At 37.1% G+C, this 27018-nt stretch overlaps 1 protein-coding gene across 1 annotated transcript; it reads left to right on the forward strand.

Annotated features, from left to right (window-relative positions):
• The first annotated feature begins 19981 nt into the window (after window positions 1-19981).
• Window positions 19982-21269, forward strand: LOC141396983 (uncharacterized). Its single transcript, XM_073972730.1, has one exon. It carries the CDS (start codon window positions 20559-20561, stop codon window positions 21210-21212), a length of 654 nt encoding a protein of 217 aa, XP_073828831.1. The 5' UTR covers window positions 19982-20558; the 3' UTR covers window positions 21213-21269.
• Window positions 21270-27018: the final 5749 nt, after the last annotated feature.

Here is a 27018-nt window from a genome sequence, read left to right on the forward strand (position 1 = left end):
CGTCCGAACGGATTGACGTAGGTTGATGAAATTTTGGGAAAATATGTTATATTTACGTAGGACTTTTGGTATTGAAAGCGGGCTATGTAGGTCCACGCTTTCGTATAGCCCCCATACAAAATGACGCGTTACGCGTCGTCGTTTTAAGGAATTTTTAAGATATTTGGCCCATTTTACCACCGAATTTGTTGTAATTTGGTACTTTGTGTCTCCAGAGGCCAAAAAATATTCCTACCAAAGTTGGGTTATATAGGTCCACGTTTTGGTATAGCCCCCATATAAGGCCCCATATAAAGTACGCGTCATTTTAATATATTTTGAATGTATTAGACCCATTTGACCACAGAATTAGTTGTAATTTGGTATTTTGTGTCTTCAGAGGCCAGAAAACATTCGTACCAAAGTTGGGTTATATAGGTCCACGTTTTGGTATAGCCCCCACATAAGGCCCCTTATAAAGTACGCGTCATTTTAATATATTTTGAATGTATTAGACCAATTTGACCAAAGAATCGGTTGTAACTTGGTATTTTGTGTTTCTAGAGGCTAAGAAACATTTCTACCATAAAATGTTTATATAGGCCCACGTGTTGATATAGCCCCCATAGGACGATATCTCCTGATTTTCGGTATTTTAAAGGTTTTGGCCTCATTATCACACCGAGATGGCTGAAATTTGTGGTGGAGGGTATAAAAAGTTCGGCCCGACCGAACTTAACGCTTTTCTTACTTGTTTTTTAGTTCCTTTGCGCATACAAAGTGGCGGTCACTTTGCTAGCATCCCATAAATGGAATAAAAGTTATTTAAGTCATTATAAAGTAGTTCATTCATTCATTCATCATCACAACAATACATATGTCAGGTCGCTTAAGTGTATAAGATAAACTATTTTATACTTTAATAAAGTACATTTAATTAAAAGCTTTTCTATTTTATAACTAACTTATTGTTCCATTTATATATGCAGCTACATCAATTACACATTACCAACGTTTATTTGCGGTAATTTACATTAAATGACCTCTTTGTCACTTGGTTGCGATATCAAATTCATTGTAAATGATATCACCCAAAAAAATTAGAGCCTACCATTTACTTCAAAATTCTGCTGCAGCGAGACGCATAGTTTTATCTTCTTGGAGTCATCATTAACAATTAATAAAAATCAAATTAAGTGAATGACCTTTGACTTTCTTCCCAAAAAAACTAAACTCTCTTACCAACGACGGACACCCACTAACATATCTTGGATAAAAACAGAACAGAACTTAATTTATCGATTTCGATGCTTCTTTCGTTTTTCTTAGTTTAAATACGATAAACAAATGTTGTTGTTTCCTGCTATACTAACAGCTGTATGTTGTTGGTATTGCCTAACTTTTGTGATATTATCTATTAACCCAACACTGTGAATGATTTTAAAACTATTGTCTGTCCACCATTTCGGAAAACCAATCCCTTTTTTTAGTCTGACACAAAAACAGAATCCATGTCGTTCGTTGCCTTTTTGCGTCATCATTTTTAGTGTGGACGCACACACACATTCACGCAATGGAATGAATTTTGTAACAATGAAACAATTCAAACCGTAGACCAGATTGGCGCCTCCCTTTGCCATTACTTTCAATTTTGCTCCAAAGATTCCTTGGGTTTTGTTTGGCAGATATACTAAATATTGTTGTTTTTCTTGTTTTGACTGTCTGGCAGAGACAGTTTTTGTTTTCTGGGAGGAGGAGGATAATGATTCTTATCGCAAAAAGTTAAAAGAAAAAATACAATTTGTTGCGCAGACCCATAAAATTTGTTCATCACTCTGGTAATTTTTTTTTGGGTGTTGTGGAATTTGAATTGAATTTTTGAAAAAAATGCTTCTGTCGGATTACTGCTAACCGCTGCGTAGTGTGGAAGTAGAGTCATCAATTTTAATGTAAATTTATTGGCAAACATTATTTGGAACAGTGGGTTGATACGGTATGGGGAATGTACATTAATTCGGTCGGTCCAAAACACAAATTTTTTTTACTTTTTCCATTTGACCAAAAACTTTATATATGAAATTTTATGGTGATTGGTTAACGTTAACTCGTGCCACCTAGCTATCGTTTTTTGGGCCGATCTACTGTACATTGTAGACGTATTGAAATTGTGTGTTCTTTTTGGCTGTTGTTGTAGCAACGCAAGTGTGTTCGTTCGTGTATTATTTCAATTATATGTTTCTGGTTCCTCTGTATCCAGACTAAACAATTCTGCAACCTGGACTGAGAGGTAAGAGGAGTTAGCTGGTCAGCTAAACAAATGCAGCGTGTCGTGTAGTCACAATCCACATACAGGGTATGTGTTGGGTATCTTGGTATCATTGCGGGCCCAATATGTATTGAGGCGGCTGCATTGTCCGGATCATAACTAGACTAAAACCACTTGTGTTTGCTTTGGCAGCTGGCGTTCTTCTGTATATCCGTAATGCCTGCGCAACTGCATTAGGAGCCTGATAGGTTCCTTGATCTAAAGGTTCCTTTTTGTATCTTTGTACCTCTCTCTAGATCATGAAGATATCTCCTGACGTGCATTGGGGAATCCTGCCCACTCGATCGTGACAGGGATGCTCACGGCGGTAACACCCAAGCAAGTACTGCATCGACAACATCTTGTTATGATGATGTATCGGTAAAACCTTCATCTTCTCATGAAGATGACCCATTGAGCGCTGACATTTTCATACCACACTGGCGCCACATCGCTTACCACAGACCGCTCTATTGCTATATATAGTTTCATTAGCACACCAAGTGCTGCCTACCAGCGATTTGTGAACTATGTTCTTAGTTCTGATCTTCTCGCAAATAATTTTGCCTTGTGCAGACGACATGAACATGCTGTCAAACGTAAACCCAATATCTAGCTAGTGATCAGAATCAGGACACCATCGACCAATGTATTTAGTGGGAGCCTGATTTCAGTCGCCCAGATGGATCAATGCGGCATTGGAGTTAGGGACGGATATTTTCATATTCCTCCGATGTAAGAAGTACATTAGGTCAGAGATTTAGGTAGACATTGTAAATTGCAGTTAAAATAACACGCATACAGCCTCTGATCTATCACTGTCACTCCGTTGAAAGTAACATCCGCTCGCCCTTTTTTCCGGGATTCGAATGTGATTCAACCGTTGCCCATAATCTACTTAATTCTACGTTGCTTCAGGTGGTCTAGCCACTTTTTCTGCTTATACTCGCCTGTTGACTTCAAGAGTAAATTCTCTAATTGTTGGATCCTCATACTTCGTACGACGATCCCCATCACGCACATTTAATAGTACCGTCGCCTCAGCTGGGAAATTTGGTCTGATTTCGGGCATTTGAACATCACGTATCTAGCGAGTGGATGCAGCTGTTCCTGGAAATTCTCCCGAGGATCTGAAGGAAGGGGCAGCTCTCTGAAGCGGTGATTGGTAAATTCTCAGAAACTTTGCCAATCAGCTTTTACATGGTTCAGAAAAGTACTGACGTCAGAAATACTGAAGTTTGGTGGTCACTTAACGGAGACGATGATTGCCAGGATACGTAATTTATCAGCGAGCTGTGGCAATCTCCTCTTATCCTCGTAGGAGCGTCTTCACCTTGCAAATCATGGAGCTATCAATTTGCTCGGCTAGTGCTGTTGCAATTGAAGTGTAGTAATGATGCATTTCCGGACACATTGGGAGATGTTCCGGCGCAGCAAGCCGCAACCTACCTATCGCAATAACCCTGGGTGCGACTGAAGCCAGAGCATCTTTGGAAGTACACCCATTCCCTACATCCATTATATCTCATCTTTGTTGGCATGTGGTGGATGCGGATCTGGCAAACGAAGCAGGTCCATACTAGTCCAGGTTTCATTTTTATCCCGGCACGGACCAAAAGAATTCGGAGCAGGCATTAAGCCTACATTAACACGTGATTGTTGAGGTGAAGGCTCCTAGTCGAAGATTCCTTCGAGTCAATCCGGTGCATAGAACCGACCGCCGCACAGTGCGAAATATGAGCACTTTAGCGGAACTTTACTAATAACTTTTAAAGGAAAGGGCGTAGATTCCAAAAAATTTAGCAAAACTGTCTCTTATATTAGTGGATAGTGTGGGGCTCAAATTGATCCACATAGGGCCGCGGTTTCCGTAGCGTTCATGTAATGCCGACTGCCGCTTTTACGTTTTACATTAACTTTTCAATAGATTTTGCTGCAAATTGGTATATTCAGTTTTCAGCGGATAGAAAACATATGTACAAAATATTTTCAATATGGGTTCGCGTTTAGGTATAGCCCCCATTGAACGGTACCGGTAGATGGGACCTATTTTAAATGTTACAAACACATTTTCCATTGTATTTGGTTGTATTTTGGCATTTTATGTCCTTCGCAGATAGAAAAACACTGTGCGTAATATTAGCATCGTAGATACGAGTTTTTGGTATAGCCCCCATATGACAGGTTCCTTCATGTTACGTATTTTAAATATTGAAGACAAAAATTGCAACCGATTTTGATGCAAAAAGAAATTTTAAGATATTAGCGAAGAAACATCCTCCTCACCTAAAATCTGTCAAAATGTCAATAATTTTTTGTTTTCATTTGTAGCTACATATAATGTTTATTGGTCTATTTAGCAGATCTCTCAGATCAAGTTCAGGTTGGAACTGCATTAGAATTTTTAAGGTATATTGGTACTTGTACCACAGCATCCAAAAATTTTGCACTTTATATAAATCACCAACATTTACAGATCAAAACTATGAAAAATTGCGAGAGGATTCTTAATTTAACAAAAATCATCATTTGTTAGAATTAGTTGGTCCATTTCTTCAAAACACCGTCAACAATGGCGTTCATTGCCGCAGTACCTTCCACTTTGGAAAATGCAATTAAATAAAATTTCCGAAGTCATTTAAAAAAAACTTGAATTTCTCCGAAGACCGAACGTTTCCGCAGCTGTTTTATGGCCTTGCGAACAGAGGAGACCCCAAACTTTCAGATCATACATATCTTAACACGGAAATGTACGAAACCCAATAATATATTTTATAAAAAAAAATATGAAACAAAAGTGCAACTTTAAGTGCATTTTTAAGTCGTTTCGCGGAGTAAATCGCCAAACAGAGTATGGATCATTTGCAGTGGAGTACTTAGCTAACGAATTCACTGAAAATTTAATTAATTGTATGTATTTCAAAATTCCTTAAAGTTCCACTAAACTTCCCATATTTCGCACTGTGCGCGGCACAGAGGGTTAAGATCGCAAACCACGCTGATTAATTCAACAATTGAAATTCGGTTTTTGGGACAACTATTATTATACGGTTATAGGGTGCAAAATTCTACGTCTGTACAAAAATATCAAGGCCATGTGTTGTTTACTTTCCCAGCTACACTGCACTATAGGTAATTTGCCCAGTTTTTGAGGCAAAAAGTCGATTTTGCAACTTTTAATAATAATAATTTTTTAGTTGGCATTGAAAACAGAACATGTCAAAATTTATTAATACGAATGATATTTTAAAAAATAGCGTCATTATCGCGGTTTATATTGCAGTCAACGTGAGAATTTCGAAGAAGAACTAAAAAATATATATTGTAAGGCATATTTCAATGTATTTAAAACCGCTGAAAAATAAACCAAATATAGATATATGTAAAATGGAATAGATTGGCAATTGCGAGAGGAATTTATTTAATACATAATATAGCTTAAACATTTTGGGTAGCGACCAAAAAACACAAAAAGTCAAAAATAAATATTTTATTTTTCTTAAACTCACTTCATATAGCCTTATACTAAATTGGCCGTATTTGGCCGTGATTTTGCCACCTAGAACACATTACTGAAAGTCTTCTGCATTGGTATTACTAGGTTTCAAAACCCGATTTTACCCGTTTTTGATATTTATGAGATTTTATTAGGTTACTTCTCAATAAAAAGTCTTAAAATTGTGGAAGTTTGGTTTGAGGAAATAAACAATAAATGTAAAAAAATTGTTGTTTACAATTTCATTGCAGGTAAAATAAGTAATGGCGACAAATTGTTCGGTATATCCGTGGTTTTCTAAAAACGGTGCGACAGTAGTAAGCTTTATTTTATCTCTCTTTTACATATTAATCATTGATACGGCTTACAAAAGTAGCTTCAAGAAAATAAAATTTGCAACTTTTAAAGTTAAATATTTTTGGTTTTGCTTATCAAAAGTAAACATTTTAGTATGAAATAGTGAAATACAGTTAAGTACATGTAACATTAAAAAAAACATTTAAAAAAAATTAAGAAAAAATGTATCTATATATTCCATATTTCCGAAAAGTACATTGAGTTATAAAAAATATATCTGAGAGGTGTCAAAATTTTAATTTTGTATTTTAGTGTAGAGTGTTTTGATTTTTAAATATTAAAACAACAAAAGGGATTAAGCCAGACTATTTTGAAAAATCAAAATTGTAACAGCTATCCCAATTAAATAAACGCCACCAATGTTCTATTTGAGAAACACTGGCACGGTTTTGTGTGTTGTTGGTATATAAGCTACCAAACAGCATTTGGGTATGTGCATTTGTTGAAAAATCAACGACACATACGTGTGGAAGAAGGTTTGCTTTGTTTCGTAAACACTTTCGTCGGAGTTGTGTTAGGTTACCAAAGAAAAACTTCTCATTGAATGTTTTTCTTTGTTTACGTTTATACTTCGAGCTGACGATTGATGTTTGGGTATAAAAAGTTTCTTGTTGAAGAAGTTATTGAAAAATAACTTCGGTGGAGAATATCCACAAACAAGAAACAAAGGGAACTGATGAGATCCAGTGGCGTGGATCGAAACTAGTCTTCCTTGCCTTACCCCTTGGCGAACAATGCCAAACCTTCTCCACTAATAAACTTGTTGTTTTAAATATTAAAACAACAAAAGGGATTAAGCCAGACTATTTTGAAAAATCAAAATTGTAACAGCTATCCCAATTAAATAAACGCCACCAATGTTCTAGTAGAGTGTTTTATTTCAAAATCAACTCATAACTCGTGCCGTTTTTTGTCGTTATTTTTTCATTGAAGAAATGGTAAAAATAATCATGTATCAAAAAAGTGGTAATTATGGACGGTTAGAAATTTTTTGTTGGTTTTTATTTTTTATAGTATTTGTTCTTCAGCACTGAGTATTTTGTTTTTACTCTACGTACGACAGAATTTTGGTTCGTAAGGGCGATATTGTTGTATGAAAAATTAGAATAATTTCTTTTTAGAAAATGTAACAATTCATGTACATAGAACAACCAAAAATGCTTTTCACACACTTCGAAAATTTGTTGGGTTTATAGTTATAATGGCACCAATAAAATCTTAACCACAATTTTTAAAAATGCTACTAAATGCATGGGTAAGATCTTCAAATATGTCAAATTTGACTGCTCCCATATATGGAGGTTATTCCAAAACGAGAATATATGGGACGATGTTTAGTAAAACTATTTTTAGTCCCTTCAAAATGCACAATTCACAATTTAATTAACTTTAGTTGCATTATGTGTCTAAAATATTCGGTTCTGACTGCACCTCTATATGGGGGCTATTCCAAAACATTGACCTATATGAGCAATTTTTTGCAAGGTGAATTCATAGGCACACAGAACATTAAACCCTAATATGCAGAGAAATATACTAAAAAATGTGTTCAAGACCCTCATAATACTTAAAATCGGGAGATACTCTCATATGGGAGCCACATTAAAGCATTGATATTACTTTACAATTTTCACAATATATTAGTTTAATCAACAATTGAACGTATTGAAAAATTTTAGATTATCTAAGTAAGAAATGCACTTTATGTGCCGTGAAAATACTTCATATTTTTTACCGTACCAATTTATGAGGACTTTGACAACCCCTCTTCTATCCCCTGATATGCACCAAATCTGTGTTTCGTTATATTGATTAAAGGGCAAACATTCGAAAAATATTACCATTATACCACCCAAATGCTCCCCTGAATTAATCAGCCTCTTTTGGCATCTCACCCCACTGTGCGCCGTTGGATTGATGTGGATTATGTGGTTTGTTGGTCTGCTCTCCTTCTGTGAGCTAATGTAACATTTTATACGGTTTAAACAATCTTTCATTTTGTGGCCATTCTGCTCGCATACAAATACAAATACATATTATGTAAATACCCATTGCTTTCCTGTCTGGATTTTCACGGTCCATCTGAAAGTCTCCTGAATTGAAACATTTGTAGCAGGGCTTTACTTCGTTTCGGTATATAAGTCGGCAGTATAATAACCCGACAAAAATTCGTCTTTCTCCCAGAAGAGTGTTCACACATTCCGTAGGTAGGGATACGAATTCTATTTTCTGTTCACGCGTCTTTTGGCTAAGGTTATTCTAACCTTCATGTCTGCGTTTGCGATTTTTTCGCTCTTTGTAGACAGCTTCACCTACCTCTTCTTCTGTGAAAAGTACATCAAGATCTTGAAATTCAATTGTTGCTTTTGGCTTCCTGCTCTGCACTAAAGATTCATATTCAAGTGGGCCTGCAATTGCCGCAATTAATTTTCGTTTCCCCTTTTACTCTTTACGAAGAGAATCGAGCTAGATTTCATTTTACGGAGCATTTGGACTTCCGCATTGGTCTTTTCGGGATCCACTTTGTTCCGTAGCCTTCTAGGCATTTAATAACGACTGCGTCTAGTTGTTGTTTTGGTCTCATAGGGCGTTGTTTTAGTTTTCAGAAGACGGTTTTCCATTCTTGAGGATTCTCCACGTCGGCTTTGGGTAGATTAGGGATAGGAGTGTACCTAAAAGAAATAATCACGAGCATGCACAAATCTCTCTCTCTAGCTCAGTTACATCAGTTTGAGCGTCCCAGGTGATATTCCGTTACTTATGAAAAACTATTTTCAAATTTCGAAGCACGATTTTATAATTCGGAAGGGCTTCATCTCCCGATGTTCTCATTTTAAGAACGAATTTTTGTTTGGGAGAATTGTAGACCGATTATTCTCTCTATCTGGGTTAATGGAGTTTCTGTAATTCTTGGTATTTGTGTTGATTCTACTTCGATGTTAATTCCCCGGTACCAAATGAAACGAGGGTTCGTTCTGGATTGTGATTCAGTTATTCAGGCAGGACGTTATCCTTCTATTCGTACACAGCTTATCTCTATTAACTAGTAAGCACACAGCTTTACTTTATTCAGGTATCATATTTACTCTTTAGATTACACTGACGATTTACAACTATTCTTTCCACGCGATACACACCTGTATTTATACCCGCTTGCGTATGCATATACTGTTCCAGCACCCTTCAGCTGGGAGGTTCCCCAATGTTCAAACGAGATCCAGATGCACATACTTGTATTCAAACAGAAGAATAAATGTAAACAACGCATCAAAGAGAGAGCGCAAACACAATTTAGCTAAATAAAGAGTGTAAATAAAGATTAAACAATAATTTAATAATTGCAGTAATAGTTGTTGTTGCAAAACTGATACGAATAAAGTAAATGTTTAATAAAACTTGACGTTACAACTCAAATTCTTAAATTAGCAGAAATTCATCTAAATCAATCAAAATCAATCAGTTACGTTCGTAACAATATGTATGTATTTAATTAACTAAAAATCCACAAATTAGAAATATGGATAGCTAGGTTCCTCTTCCACTGTCGAACTTCTATACGATTTTTTAAAAGCGTACAGATATGATTACTCACACAAAATAGTCTCTTTATAAAGAATTTTCTGTGTAACGCGGTAAATCTTCGTCCCCAGCAGCTTCTTAGCGCAACGAGATATCAAAAAAATCTTTAAAAATCTTAGTTTTTACCTTTGGCGTATCTTCTGCATAGACGACAGACACTCATTATGTTATTTTTATTTGGACAATAATAACAACAATAACAATGCAAAATAACCGACAAAAGTAATACCAAAGATAATCACCGTAATGTGATTTCAGTCTAGACACTCGAAAAAAGAAAACTCAACTCCTTTGAATAGCATCGATGGCGGCGCAGTTGTTGGTTTAACCATGGCGAATTGGTTTGAGATTGTCATAAAATCAATTTTTGCAACGCCCTAAAAGTATATGGAGCGTAAATAATTATGAGGAAAGAGAGCGAGAAAAATTCGACAAAGTCAAGGATATGTACTTTAAAAGAAGCAAAATTTTAGTAAATATTTATGGTGGTACACAGTTCAAAAAGGAAGAGAAATAAAACGGAACAATTTCTTAAAGAAATACACATTCCTCTTGCAATCAGTTTTCCTTTTGTTTCAAGACAAACCCCCTTCAATGAGAACAACAAATATCCTCACAAACGATTTTCACGCTAAAGAAATTCAAAACTTTGTATAATTTTTGTAGAGTAATAAATTTTATTATAAATTACTTTTCATTTGTTCGGAAATGTGTGAAAATCTATGATTTGGAAAAACCAATAAAAAAGGGTTCGAGTTGCATCTTCCACTTCAAACCATCAATTAGCACTTTTGTAACCAAAGTGCCAGTGTAAACATTTGAAAAAAAAAAACGTGATTCGGTGTCTCATTTTTTAATTCCGAAAATGTAAAATTGTTTTTCCTCTCTTTTTTGAAAACCACTGAGTGTGTAAAACACATGCGGTTAATGGCTTCGATGTCCAATAAACCAATGTTTAGCCGCATCACTTTACTGCGCCTGCGTGCATCTCAAGTGTTTGTGTTCGATTGACACATAAGTGTGACAATTGTAATCGATCATCAGTCGCAATTGTTTACAACATGATTTATGGTAATTCTAAGAGGTATTCGATATTTCAAATAAGAATTGTGTTTTTGCCGCAAATGGTTTTATACAAATTTATATGGTATGGTTATAATTGAAAATATTAAAGGGAAAAATAACGGGTGGCGAGGAACATTGCGATGCATTTAATTTTAATTTTTTTATACATATATATGTATGTATGTACAGTAGGTTTATGACTTGTTTACCTTTTTTCAACAATGATTTCCTGTAGCGAAAATGAGGTCTTACCTCAGCATATTTGAATTGAAACACTTATTTCCAAAAACAACTTATGTATTTTGAGGGTTTTCAGAATTTTGAGCGTATGAACTTGCCGATTTGGATTAAAGCTCAAAAGTTTTGCAGGGGAGATCATTCCTCTCGATAGATATCGCACTCACTAGTCGTTTCAGTTGGTCACCATATAATTTAGGCCTTTGGTCCATTATATCAGGAAACATGGACTTGCCCACTGTAAACAAGGACACTAGGAGTACCTACGGTAAAAATGTCCAACAGATCCTCGAACAGACCTTAACCGCACTTAAACAAAGTTTGGACCAACTCGGTTGCTCCGTTTATGAGATATAGCGCCTACTATTTTAGCGAATATTTTCGAACTTTTGTGGAAAAGTTACCGGATGAAGTGGACCTATAAGCACCACTCCAAAAAACTTGCACCATCATAGTAGTGGCCTTGAGTGCAACTTGTTGCAAGAAAAATCAAAGCGATTCGAGAGGAGGTCCTAAACTGCACGTTTCCGAAATTTTGTGTGGGTGGTACCCGAAGGATTTTACATATCGTCACCATAAATGCCGGAAGACGTAACCGACATGGAAATGGAAATTCGTTTTTTGATGGAATCTGATATATTAAGCTAAAATACATACTCTGGCAAAATTTCAAGCTTCTACGTTTAAAAATAACGATCCTATTCAAGAAATGCCAATAGACGTAACAGCATACCGTAATTTTCATAGAACACAAAAGGCGTAACCCACATTATTTCAAAACTAAACAGCAGTACAAACAATGTATTCTTTGATATTTGCAGCAATTATAATGCCAGAGGAAGGGCTTATTGAGTTAATGTATAATTTCCACGGGGGCGGATTCGGTTAACCGGTTATTTGACCCGAAAGTTCTGGTTCAAAACTGGGTTAGACCCAGTTCTACTGAACCGATTACTACAAAATGGGTAAGGTATGAACGCTTATGGAAATATCTATCACGTTGTGTAGTTACTTTAACAGTTTTGTCTTTTACTCTGCTTATTTCTCCATATGTGTAATTTGACTCTTAGGTTACCATATCTCAAGAATGGTAGCTTTTTTCAAAAATCACAAAGACCATTCTTTTAGTTAATTTTTAAAGCAATAATTTTGACTTTAGACGGTTTTTACTGGTCTTACAGAAAAAATCCATAATTGAAATAATTTAAGATGATGACAGAAGACCTATGCCCTGATTTAAATAAACATCTAAAACGCACATATGGAAAACAATATGTTAACCGGACAAAAGGAAGTGGTTATTCGGAAGGCAATGCTCGTCTCGATATTGTTCATTTTTCCAAGAGAAAGAACGAACGGAAATATTCAAAATTTGAGACGTTGATACGAAAACGTGTATATGGTCAAAATTCACGTCGTTCTAGTACAAAGATGTATTCTTTAAAGACGGATACTGTAAGTTTGCAAAAGATGGTCTGGTCAACCAACCCATGGTTTAATAGAGATCAACTGATTGTAATAATCGAATAGGTCCAGACAGAAACGCAAATTTTCTATATTGGTTTGGATCATTTAAACTGTTACAGATCACTTAATTTATATGAACTACATTTTGTCCATAAATGGACTTAAATACAACAATAAATATAATGTTCCAGATTTAATATCGTCTAATAAAATTGAAATTATAAGTAATTATAGTGATGGTTGGAATAAACAGTTCACCTAATTGTGGTCCATTGAAATATCAACGTCAAGACTGGGAATTGAACCCAACACCGTCAGATAGCTAGTTTAAAGTTCGCTTAACCGCGTAGGCCAATAAACCAGTCCTAATTTGTTTATAATTTTTCATTTATATTAGTTTCTTCAAATGTATACTCAATAAATTGTAGGTTACGTCTTTTAGTATTTCAGAAAAATACAATACCAAAAGACGTACCCACACAGCTTCTAACATTCTGGAAAAAAATTTAATTTTTTTCAAAAAATATATTTCTTCTCTATCTTGATACACGATACTAAAATTTTTCGATATTTTATAACACCGTTTTCATTTTATAATGTTTTTTGCTTCTCCTGTAAAGTTTTTTTTTGTGGGTTACGTCTTCCGGCATTTATGGTGACGATATATAGTTCATATTATAAACTGATCTATGTCTCGTAGAAATATCATGATTTGAATTTACGCAAAATATTATAATTGTTCCACAAACATCCCAGACGGGACAAGGGAGACTTCTCCCATAGCAATGAGTGCACCCCGATTCATATTAGCTCAATGATATGGGACCTACCCTTTATCACCGAGTCCGTACGACGTGTCTTAAGACACCACTTGTAGAGAAGTTTTACATGACTGAAATACTCAGGAAATGTCACCAACATTACTGAGGGCTATTTTGCGACCATTGAAAATGTGATGTTGCCTGGCTGGAGAATCGAACCCACGACCTTTTGCGTGCAAGGCGGTTGTGCATGCCATTGCCCAACGGTAGCACCCACGACTGCCAAATTTTGGATCGAATTGGTTTATCCGTTGGAAAGTAATCGTTCGCTGCATCCACTACACATGGTGCCTTAGCGGTTTTTACAGCTTTTGGGCCTTTTTTAGGAAGTATGGACTACCCGAAGGAGTGGACCGATATAGTCCATACATAGAACTTAATCTATGTCTGGTAGAAATATTACGATGTGCAAAATATGGAGCAAATCGGTTAGACCCTTCGAGAGTAATCATGTGCATAATTGTTGCAGGGAGTGGACCGATATGGCCCATCTTTGAACTTAATTTAAGTTTGGACAAAATATTACTAAAACCAAATTTTGGACTAAATCGATTAATCCATTCGAGAGTTATCGTGCGCTCCAACCAGCCAGCCAGACAGACGGACTTTGCTAAATCGAATTGTCTAAAACGAATTTCGTCCAAACGATGAAGCATTTTCGTAGGTGAAAGGCATGGCAGAACTACCAGGTAGTGGTATCACACCAGCTGATCGAATATGAAAAGTCAAATCCCTTTATAAAAAAATATTTTTGTTGTAATTTCCCCAACAAAATAAAAAAGTTTTGACATAACATATTCAAAATTTTACGATGCCACTACCTGAGTAATTGTGCCATGGTGAAAGGTTAGCTTACGTTATAGGATGCCCAGCTGACGCTGGCGGCCTCTTCACTCGTACACCAGCGGTCCCTTGTGATCATCCTGATAAGAGATACAAATGATAGACGGTGGAAAGGAAGGGAGATTGACAGGAAAGACGTAGGAGGAGTGTAAATTTACCACCACTAATGACCCCTACAGTTCTACACCTTGAGGTAGCTGCTCCCGTGCCTTCTTCTTTCATGGACCCATCAGTGAAGATGGATAGGCTATCAGGAAGTGGTCTGCCCTGCGTCCACTCAATCCTGTCAGAGATTTTTACCTCTGCTGTGTTTTTTGTCCAAACTTAGGAACCTCACCCAGAAAAGTTCAAAAATGTTCGGAAAAATTGTGCGCACTATAACTCTAGAAGAGTGTGGCCGAGTTGGCCCATACTTTACACATCCTAATATATCTACAAATGATCCGAAAAGGAACACTAATCCGGTACACTTCAGTCCGATGTAGAAGTGTCCTCCATGTTTGTATGAGTGAGATCTATCATCTCCTCTCTTACCCTATTGTTAAAGGTTGCTGTATTTCCCCTATTGCATACTCGCACAGGTGTCACTATTTCCCTAGTGAAAGTGATAAGCTCTTGCATTTCAATTTCAAGTGTTGTTGTTGTAGCAACGCAAATATATTTTCGATCATATATTATTTCAGATATCAGGTTCTGGTTCCTCTGTATCCACAGTCAAAAATTATTCAACTTGGACTGGTTGCTAGTCGGGCATGTGTTGCGTATCGTGGCATCAATTCGGGCCCAATACGAATTGGGGCGGCAGCATCGTCCAGATCCTATCAGGGATAAAACTACTTGTGTTTGCCATGGCAACTGGCGTTCTTCTGCTGCGATGTACAGTGTGGCATTCACACTGTATCTCTGTACTGTCTGCGCTACTGGATCAGTGTGAATGCCGCGCCTACCTTATAGGCTCGTTGGTATAGAGGTTTCCGTTTATACATTTGGACCTCTCTTTAGATCATGAAGATCTCTCTTGACTTGCCTGGGTGGGAAAATCTGTTCATTAAACAATGACAGGGATGCTAACTGCGATAACAGCCAAGCAGGTACTGCATAGAAAGCATCCTGTTGAGTTGATGCATACTTAGGTAAAATCTTTGCTTCCTTATGAAGATTTTCCACTGGTGGGTGTCATTTTGGTAGGTTTGAATATACTTCATCTACGAAGAGCAGGCATTTGCATACTGGCGCCTCATTGCATACCACAGATCGGCCTACTGGTTCATAAGAAGTCAACAAGATTTCTTTGTCAACACCAGCGTACGTAAAAATACTTTAAATAACATTTCCAATCGTTTCGTTTCCCAATCGTTTCGTTACCCACGTTGGCCGAGCTCGATGTTTAGTTTTGTTTTGTTTACATTCGTGAGTGCGAACAAAGCGAAAAGTACTCAACTCCACAAGAGCAGATAGAAAACGGAATAGTACTAAACACATGTGAATAAATCAAAAACGTTTGGTGGTTGATAAAATTCACTGTGGTATGCTGATGCTAACTTATAGGGTTGTTAAGCAATCACATGTGTGTGTGTCTGAGTGTGTCATTGAAAATACGCACGGCAAACGTTTCCCAAAAATACTTGTCGTTTCGGTGGTGAATGAAACAACTCGGCAAAGCATAGCCGAAGTTACATTTCAGCAATCGTACGGTTTCCATCTTTTTACATTGAAAAGTTTGTGTTTTTGTTTTGGTTGTGTGAGTGAAACGATTCAAAGAAACTGACAAGTTTGTGGCTTTGTGTGATTGGTACGGGAATCGTTTTGTTTGTTTCCGTTCATTGGTCAACACCCCAAGTGCTGCCACAGGCCAGCGACTTGAGGACCATATTCCTTCTTCTGATTTTATCGCAAATAAACAGTTCCGGAGATATGACCTGTATCACTCTACGGGGCTTGGACTTATTGTTCCTGAATTCCACGTACCATATAATTGATTAAACAACGTTTCACATTTAGGCGGAGGGTTCCTGCTTGCCCTCAAACAGCTTGGAATGCTTGACAGTATCAAAGGCTTTTGATAAGTCAAGCGCCACCATCATTGTTTTATCACACGATTTGCTCTGGTTGAGTCCTCGACTAATATGTATGTGTGGATATGGCATGCAGTAGAGTTGGGCAATTGAACGACCTAGTTCACAATCTAGTTCATTGGACACTGGTTGCATGTATGAACAAAATGCGTATACTTAATATCTCACGTTAGTTTTTTAACTAGGAAAGTGAACTAGGTCGTTCAATTGCCCAACTCTAGCATGCAGTGCTGTTGGCGTGCAATGCTGCTTACTGAACCCTTGGGAGGATTAAAGCCACAAGGGTCTTTGCTACGGGCGACAAAAACGAAATTGGTCTGTATGACTCAACTTTGCTGGCATCCTTGCCTGACTTTGGTACCCGGACCACCCTGTCCATTTTCCAGACTTCGATGTGGGTGGATAGCAACAGATTGACAACTTTAGTGAGGTACTCGACTCCCGGCTTATTCAGTATTACCACGGAAATTCCCAACATCATCCATTGTAAATTGTGGAAGTTTATCCTCCACAGGAAGATATCTAAAGCGAGTTGTACTCTCCTCTTCGTCCTGTCACTTCCGGAGTGTTAGACAAACTCTCGATTGAAATAACTTGCGCACCTCTTCGGATCAGTCAGCGTAATGTCGTCAAACTTGGCTAATGATTTTGAGATTTTGAACTCTAATTATACCCTCCACCATAAATTATGTATATTCAAATTAGATTGCAACCATTTGGTGCAATTGTGAGGTCACATGTTCAAAATACCGAAAATCGGAAGGTACCGTTCTACGCACAGTGGATGCATTTCTTTAGGACAATGAGACAAAAATAGTAAACATTGTTATATCATCTTAAAACTTTATGGACTATTTATATATCACTACAGAAGAATCATAACACATTTTGAGCACGATCGGACATGCTTTAAGTATACTTTCGATGCTAAAACCATCCATATACATACCAATTAATAGTACCAACTAACGGTGTTTTAAATATCAATATTAAAACAAGTAAAAAGTATCAGTCGGCTTTGCCGTCAGAGATATACGCTCAGCCTGTGCACGCAGAAAAAAACGGCCTCTCTAACATATGTCCCAAACATATTTTGCAGCAAACAAATATATGTTTGCAACAGTCCCAAACATAACATATGCAAGCAAATATATGTTTGGGTGCAAACAAATTTATGTTTGGGTGCAAACAATTTTAATGTTTGGGTGCAAACAAATACAAACCCAAAAGCCACAAAAAAATAAACACATGTACCAGTGAGCGATTACTGAGAGCAAGGGAGTGTAAATTTCAATGTAAAACACTTTGAAATGTATGCTCTCTTGCTCTCAGTAAGAGCTCACTTGATATCTCTATAATATACACACAATTGGTGATATTTTTGCTTATTGAAAGGCACAACAATAACAGACACATAGGTACATACAAAATTCCAAAGAAATACATAACACACTTTAATAAAAGAAAAACTGATTGAAATAATTAGTATATAGTCACACTTTTAAAAAGAAAAATATATAGAAACGTAGTTGAACGCTTCTCCTTAGTTGTGAAATAAAACAAATTTTACTCAGAGTTGACATCAGTGGGGAATCGGCATCTGGAATCAAATGATTATGTAATAAATAAATATGGATATACCATATTTCAAATATACATATGTATGTAATTACCAATATCAAATGCGATTTCTTCTTTGTCCAATAAAATAATTCCATTCAACTTTTCCATTCAATTATAAAATGTACTGGACATTTAATTTACTAAAAACACAATATCTTTAAGAAAACACAAAACACTGATTTATTCACTCACTTTACCGTCTTGACGCTACGCTGGCAACTAAAACACTGAAGAAAGAAAAAACAAAATAATTCATACCATTTCTTCTTATCCTCTTCGCCTACTATGTTGGTTAACAACAACAAAACAAGATACACACGAGTTTGACGCATACACGCCATCAAAGCACCAAAGCCCCCTTCTTCGCTTCTACGTTTTCTATTATACAATACACACAACTCTTTATTATAAAACAGCATTCCACAGCCACGAGAGCACTGTTATTACTCTAGTTGACAAGCATCCTCTCTCCACCCATGAAAAATATGTTCTAACATAAAAAAATATGTTTTACCCAAACATGTCAAATTGAGATATGTTGCACAATGTTGCAAACATATATTTGTTTGAACCCAAACATATTATGTTTGAATCCAAACATATATTTGTTTGCAACCGCTCCCAAACATATATTTGTTTGGATCCAAACATATTTCTAACATAAATTTTTCTGCGTGTATGACAAATCGAGCGTACCATTTTAGCGAATGTTTTCGAACTTTTGTGGGGGAGGTACAGGAAGGAGTGGACCTATAAGCACCACCTTCGAATTTTATCTAATATTCGAAGAAATATTACAATATCCAAAGTGTGGACGAACGCAGTATTCGGTTCGAGCTCTCCAGCCACTAAATATGGTGCCATAGGGGGTTTTTACAACTTTCGGGCTGTTTTCTCAAGAAGTATGGACTTGCCCCTGAAAAATTTTTACTGCCGTGATTTAGACAGTGAATGCAAGTTGCTATAACAAAAATCAAAGTGATTCCAGAGCAGGTCTTAAAGTGAATTTATTCAAAATTATGTGTGGGAGGTACCCGAAGGAGTGGCTAAATATAGCCCATATTCGAACCTGATCTATGTCTGGTAAATATATATAAAGTATGGACCAAATCGCTCACTCCCATCCAGAGTTATCGTGCGCACAATTTTTTCGAATATTTTTGAACTTTTTTGGGGGAGGTACCTGAAGGTTTAAGGCCTGCGTACATAAGCTGCCTTGCCTGCTTACCTTGCTTACTTCTGATAAAAGAATAAAAAAGAAAAGGGCAACCCAGTTCGAAATTTCCTCGGCCTTCTTTATTCTTTTATTTTTATTATGTCAAAAATTAAGCAGGAAAGCAAGGCAATCAGGCAGAGCAGCTTATGTACGCAGGCCTTTAGACCGATATGGCTTATCTTCAAACTTAAACTAAAAAAATATTACGAAGGCCACATTTTGGACCGACTCAGTAGATCCGTTCGAGAGTTATCTTGCGCTCCAACCACTATACACGGTGTTAGGTGCTTGCCGTTAAGGCATGGGTACATAAGCAGCCTCGCATGTTTGCCTTACTTTCTTGCTTCATTTCTGACATAATAAAAATAAAATAATAAAGGAGGCCGAGCAAATTTCGAATTAGGTTACCTTTTCTTTAAGTCTGGGTACATAAGCTGCCTCGCCTGGTTGCCTTGCTTTCCAGCTTCATTTCTGACACAACAAAAATAAAAGAATAAAGAAGAAAAGGGCAACCTATTTCGAATTTGGCTCGGCCTTCTTTATTCTTTTATTTTATGTTATGTCAGAAATGAAGCAGGAAAGCAAGGCAACCAGGCCAGGCAGCTTGTATACCCACACTTAAAGAAAAGGTAACCTAGTTCGAAATTTGCTCGGCCTCCTTTATTATCATGTGCTGTCTGAGATCCTTTTTTTCCGTTCAGTTTTCTTGGTGTATCCAACATGGGTTTTATCTTTACTTCTATGCTTGTTGCAGCTATCTTCCCTGGATGTCATGTTGTTTGGGGGTGTATGGCTTCAGTATTTGTACATCGAATTTCAAATATTTTTCACAGTCACATGAAATAGTATTTCTAATAAATGACGCCTTAAAGTATGCTATATTTTTGGTGACATAAACAAAAATTCTCCAATTAAGGCCCCCACTCATTAGTCAGTCTGACTGCCAGCATTTATGGTAGTATGTGTAAATTTTTGAAATTTTGAGAATGTATGTGTGAGTTTTCCAAGACTGATGAAAATCAAAATAGTTTTGATTTCAAAATGAACCCCCATCAGTCTGGGTGAATTGTGTTTATTTTCAAATTGTCAATAAATAATTTTGAAAAACAGAAAATAATGTTGGTGTTGGAACACAAAAAGCGTAGAATTCATTCATTTTTGGAGGAGAAATTCAAGATTTTTAGACTTGACTGATAGTTCGTGCTACACACTTGTCAGTCACACATACAGAAAGGGTTCATCGGACTGACGGCACAGACTGATAAATGAGTGGAGGCCTTTAGACGACCTACCGAATATACACAGTCGGCGTTAGTGTTGTGGTTTGTCATGCCGAATACATTGTAAAGTTTGGACCAAGTAAAACAAAAAACGGTGATTAGATTAGGAGATTATGGGTATATAAATATATTTGTTGCAATCATTATTAATGTTCATACTTGTTGTTTCAAAAAGAAAAAAATAAATTTTGGCAATGTATAATTTTTCAATTTAAATGTCATATCAAAATAAACAAACCCTGTTGAAAAAAAAACAAACACACGAAAAAATGGGCGCCGGAAACTCAACTCCTCAAACAGCTCGCATAGAAAACCCAAAACGGAGCATACCCATAGAAGTAACACCGTCGGTGGTAACAAGATTAGAAAATGCTCAAAAGTCACAAGCGAATGAAACGAATTCAAATGAAAATGTTAAAGAAGAACCACAAGAAAGTAAACCATCCACATCTCCACAGAAAACCGCCGATTTCATAAATCCCAGTCGAGACAAGAAGCGTGCACCCAACTTGTGGTCTGAGGAACAACACGATGATATCTATCGTAAAAAATACAATGAACATGAAGAATATCAATTTGATAAAACGTTTGAACAACTTGAGAATATCATTGGAAAACCCATAGCTTGGAGAGAAGATATTGAGGGTGAAATATTGGGTTTGCGAAAAGATTTGATAAAATGTTATAACGATAATCCTGGACAAACATTGCATTGTTCGGAAATTGCAAAGAAATATCAAGACTTTATATTCGATCAACAATATAAAAGTATTGTGAGAATAACTAATGCCAACGAGGGAGCAGCGTCAAGTACGTCAAATGAGTCGCCACCCAAACCACCTTATCAACATTCACCACCATATTTTTAGTTTTTGTATTTTATTGTGTTTTTGGTCGTTAATAAAATGTAATTGAATACGCTCTCCAAAAAATAGAGGTGTGTTGCTAGAAACGAAAAAATGTCAAGGTACTGTACTGAAAAGTATCGAGGTGGTATGGTTTCGCAGTTTATCCATAGCATGGAGGGTATATTAAATTAAACATTTGAGGTTCCCAGTGGTCACAAAACGTCTCCACCAAAAATTGTCAACATAGGTCCATGTTTTGGTATAGCCCTCATATAACGATACCTCCAGATTTTGGAGTTTTTAGCTGCAAATTTTAACCGATAATTTGATATTTGACGTTCCCTGTGGACATAAAACTACTTGACTAAGAATTGTCAACATACATATGTAAGTCCATATAACGTTACCTCCCGATTTTCGGTATTTTGAGGATTTTAGCTACTTTGTTTGACGAAACTACCCGATATATGACATTTGAGATTCCCAGCGCTCACAAAAGATTTTAACTAAATATGTATGTTCAATATATTTTCAGTTTTTGGTATAGGCCCCACCTCAGCGTACCTCCCGATTTTCGGTATTTTGGGAATTGTAGCTGTATTTCTTGACCGAACTTGACATTTGAATTTCCAATTCGACACACTTCTCCACCAAAAGTTGTCAATAGTCCATGTTTTGTTATATGCAACACAAAACGATACCTCCCGATTGTCGAACTTTTTATACCCTCCACCACGAATAAGAACAATTAGTTTAATTTCGTTTTATTACAGGAGTGTTGCATACATATATCTTTACTGATGTAGTGCGAGATTTTTGTTCTTTCCAAAACAAGGACCAATATTTAAAATTTTCCGAATTGAGCGAAATACATAAAATTGAGCAATACCGACTAGATCTAAACCTGGATATTCTGGATTTGGATCATTAACAACATCGGGAGCACTGTTCTATGGAGGCTGTATAAAACGTTGACCTGTACCGATAAATTTCAGGTGGAAAGTTTTATACCACCAACGGACTATTAAATATCATCCGTTTCGATGGGATATTGATGACACAACCTTCAAAATACCGAATATCGGGAGGTATCTATGGGGGCTCAACGAAGACTAAGTACCAACTTGCAGCCATTTCGGTGTGACAATGAGGCTAAAACCTTAGCGAAGACTTACTACCACATTTCAGTCATTTCTGTGGTATATTGAGGTCACAAGCTTCGAAATACCGAAAATCAGGAGGTACCGTGTTATGGGGCTTATACCGTGCTATGGGGGGTACCGTGCTATGGGCCAATGTTTGCGCCAATGCGGGGAAATATGCAAAGCCCAAACCGATATGAAGACGTGGGCCTATACCGACAAATTTCCACTGGAAAGTTGTATACCCCTAACGAAGACTAAATACCAAATTTCAGCCATTTAGGTGGAATATTGAGGCCACAACCCTCAAAATATCGAAAATATGGGGGCTATACTAAGGCGTGGACCTGTATCGAGAAGTTTCTTGGGGAAATTTGTATACCCCCAACGGAGACTAAATACGAAATATCAGCCATTTCTGAGGAATATTGAGGCCTCAATCATCAAAGCACCGAAAATCGGGAGGTAAGTTCTTTGGGGCTATATAAAAGTGTGGACATATACCTACACATTTCTGGGGGAAAGTTGTATACCCCCAACGAAGACTAAATACCAAATGTTAGCTATTTCCGTCACAACAACACCTAAAGGTGACGCACTGTATTATAGCTGTCATGACGTAAAGCATGAGTTTGGTTGCGGATTTGTAGTTAGTCGGAGACTAAAACATCCAGCTTCACCCCAGTGATTGAAAGACTTGCTGCAATTCGAATAAAAGCTAAATTCTTCAACATCAGGTTTATTTGCGCTCATGCTCACCCTGAAGAAAAGGACGAACATATCAAGGATATATTTTACGAGCGCTTAGAAGAAACATATGACCGTTGCCCTGCCCATGACATTAAAATCATTCTAGGCGATTTTAATGCCAAAATTGGAAAGGAGAATATCTTTGGCCCAACAGTCGGGAAATTCAGTCTCCACAGTGAAACATCTGACAATGGTATGAGGCTGATAGACTTTTCAGCTGCAAAAAACATAGTAGTTAGTAGTACCAGATTTAATCATCTCGATATTCATAAGGGCACCTGGCTGTCTCCAGATCAAAGAACAAGTAATCAAATTGATCATGTTGTGGTAGATGGAAGACATTCATCCAGCGTGTTGGATGTACGATCGTTCCGAGGCGCAAACATTGATTCGGACCACTACCTTGTTGTAGCAAAGGTACGTACCCGTCTAAACGTTGCAAATAAAGCACGAACAGACACAACGCGGAAGTTGGATAGGCTGCAAACACAACAGATAGCCACAGCATATTCCACTCAACTAGCCCAATTGCTTAACGCGAGCACACCTTGTCCCGATAACATAACAAAACAACAGATAGCCACATCATATTCCACTCAACTAGCCCAATTGCTTAACAAGAGCACTCCTTGTCCCGATAACATAACAACACAATAGCAAAATATTGCCCACTCCATGCAAACAGCCGCAAAATCCATACTTGGATTCCAGAGACCTCCACAAATGAATTCATGGTATGACCAGGAGTGTCATGCTGCTACCGAAGAGAAAAATGCGGCATATAGGGCTACTTTACAATCAGTAGCAACGCGTAGCGCACGAGAGAGGTATGGGGAGAAAAGGAGAGAAGAGAAACGTTTTTTCCGCAAGAAAAAGAGAGAAATGGGAAAGCGGGAGTGTGAAAAATCGATATGTACAGGAGCCAGAATGAAGTCCGAAACTTCTACCAAAGAGTGAAACATCAAACAGATGGCTTTGGTACAGGCACATCCTCCTGTAGAGACCAGCAAGGTAATCTGGTAACAGATATAGATAGCGTGCTCAGGATATGAAAGGAACATTTCTGCAATCTGCTGGTATCCAATAGTAGCAAAGAAGATGATACCACAGATCCAATCCCAGAAGATGGTATATAATGTATACCGCCCGGCCAAGATGAGGTAAAAACAGCAATCAACCGGCTGAAGAATAATAAAGCAGCAGGAGCCGATGGCATACCAGCCGAGCTGTTTAAAACCGAAGGCGACGCGCTGATAAGGTGTATGCATCAGCTAGTTAGCACCATCTGGAAGGAAGAACGCGTACCCGACGATTGAATTTTTTGGAACCTGAGCATCCTAAGTCCCGTCCATAAGAAAGGAGATAAGACCGTATGCTCCAACTATAGGGGCATAAGTCTTCTCCCTATTGCCTACTGACATTTGCGAAGAAAACGGGTACTATAGAAACTGCACAAATTTAGCAAAACGTGAAACGTATTCACTTAATATAAAAATGTCATTTTCAATAAAAACCGAATTTTACAAAAAGTAACCAAGGTAGAGCATAAAAGCAGGAAAATGAAATTTATAGTTTTAAATGTCAATCAGATTCCATAAAATAATCACAGACATGAAACAATTGTTTGAAGCATGACGAAATTATAAGGTGGAGTTGCAATCTGTCAATATTTTTGATATTGCGAATAAATTGTATTTAAAACGTGAATAAACATTTTGACATATTGAAGAATTTTCCGCCAAAAATGAGTTGTTGTTGTCGTACTTACGTGACCTGGTAAATTGATCTTGGTAGAACAATATAAGGTAACAGCAATATCCAGCTGACTGAACTGGGCTGTAATGTTAGTGTCAAATTCCATACGACATTTTATATTTTTATACCCTCAGCATTTAAGCTAACGAGGGTATATACACTTTCATACGGACAAATGTGCCTCATCGAAATAATGATTTTAGACCCCAAGTATGTTTAGACGAAATGTGTCTCAGACTCGTCTGGCTGGCTGGAGCGCACGATAACTCTCGAATGGATCAACCGATTCGGTCCAAAATTTGGCTTTCGTAATATTTTGCCCAAACTTAGTTTAAGTTCGATGATGGGCTATATCGGTCCACTCCTTCCGATGTCTACCCAACAAAAGTTAGAAAATGTTCGGAAAATTTGTGCGCACGATAACTCTTAAAAGATAAAATCGTAAAATTTCTGCCAGACTTAGATGAGGTTCCAATATGGACTCAATCGGTCCTCTCCTTCGGGTACCTCCCACACAAAATTTCGGATAAGTTCAGATTAGGACCTGCTCTCAAATCGATTTGATTTTTTTTGCAACAACTTGTATTTACTGCTCCCCATACGACGGTACAAGTTTCATCTGGGGCAAGTCCATACGCCCTGAGAAAATAGCCTGAAAGATGCAAAAAGCCCTTATGACACCGTGTGTAGTTGTTGGAGCGCAAGATAACTCTCGAACGGATCCGCCGTTTCGGTCCAAAATTTGGCCTTCGTATTATTTTGTCCAAACATAGTTTAAGTTCGAAGATAAGCCATATCGGTCCACTCCATCGGGTACCTCCCTCACAAAAGTTCAAAAATTTTCGGAAAAATTGTGCGCACAATAACTCTTGAAGGGAGTGACCGATATAATCCATACTTTGTACATCCTAATATATCTACCATATATAGATCAGGTTCGAATATGGACTATATCTTTCTACTCCTTCTGGTACCTCTCACACAAAATTTCGGATAAGTTCACTTTAAGACCTGTTATCGAATCACTTTAATTTTTGTTGAAGCTATTTGCATTCGCTACCTCCATTACAAAGGTAAAAGTTTTTTCAGGGGCAAGTCCATATTTCTAGAGAAAACAGCCCGAAAGGTGTAAACAAAACCCTTTGTCACCATATTTGGCGGCCGAAGAGCACGATAACTCTCGCACTGTTCAACCGATTTGGTCTTCGTCCTATTATATCCAAACTAAGTTTCATGGGGCAATACCGGTCCACAACTTCGTCGTCTCCACAATATTTAAAAAATTTCACTAAAATGCTAGGACGATATCACTTGAATGGAGGCAACCAATTTGGTCCAAACTTTGGATTTCCTAATATACTGTCAAAATTTAGTTTAACTTCTAAAATGGCCCGTATCGGTCCTCTCTAGAGCACCTCCCCCACAAAAGTTCAACACATTTTTGTCGGCAAGTTCAAATGTCCAAAAAGGGCCACAAAATTCTGAAGAGACCTTAAATACATTCTGCCTGTCCGTAGGTGAAAGTTTCACTTCACATTGGCTGAGGGTATATCTCTATCGGCAAAGCCGACTGACACTTTTTTACTTGTTATTTCTACTTTCGATGTATATTAGACATATATATTTTTTGAAGAAAAAAAAATATATCATTCGAAAAGAAACTATTTCCCGTAAAGATTACTTCAATGATATGCAACCTCTACCTCTTTTTTGCCGGGTTAATCCACTTCATAAGGGTTAATCCGGTTAAGTGTAACCGGGGTATAACACCGCTTATAGAAGCAGTACAATATGTGTTAATAAGTGTGGTATTTTGTTAAATTTCAAAAAATTAAAGCCCTAATAAACATGTGCTTCTTTGATTTCAAAAACAAAATTTTGAAACAGCTTCTCCTTTTTCAATGAATTTCTAGCGACCCCAAACATTTTGCAAGAATTCTATTTTCTGCGTAAAATTATCCATTTAGTGGAATGATATGAATACTTTCAAATTGAAAGTGTAAAAAGTTTTCATTCATGTTTTTCAAAATATTCAATCAAATGTAAAAAAATATTAGTTTTATAAATTCCAATAATTTATAGACATTTCCTTGTTTTGTTTACTTTTACCGGTGACCCTAACATTACATTGTTGTTGAGTTGAAGTATTTACTCTACGTTCTTTGGATGGAGGGTATAAA

Source organism: Musca autumnalis, unplaced genomic scaffold, assembly GCF_047663935.1.
Source record: "Musca autumnalis isolate F117 unplaced genomic scaffold, ASM4766393v1 scaffold_3, whole genome shotgun sequence".
Classification (NCBI taxonomy): domain Eukaryota; kingdom Metazoa; phylum Arthropoda; class Insecta; order Diptera; family Muscidae; genus Musca; species Musca autumnalis.

Coding starts and splice junctions, on each gene's coding strand:
- LOC141396983 (XM_073972730.1), top strand. CDS start 20,559: ATGTCATATCAAAATAAACAAACCCTGTTGAAAAAAAAACAAACACAC.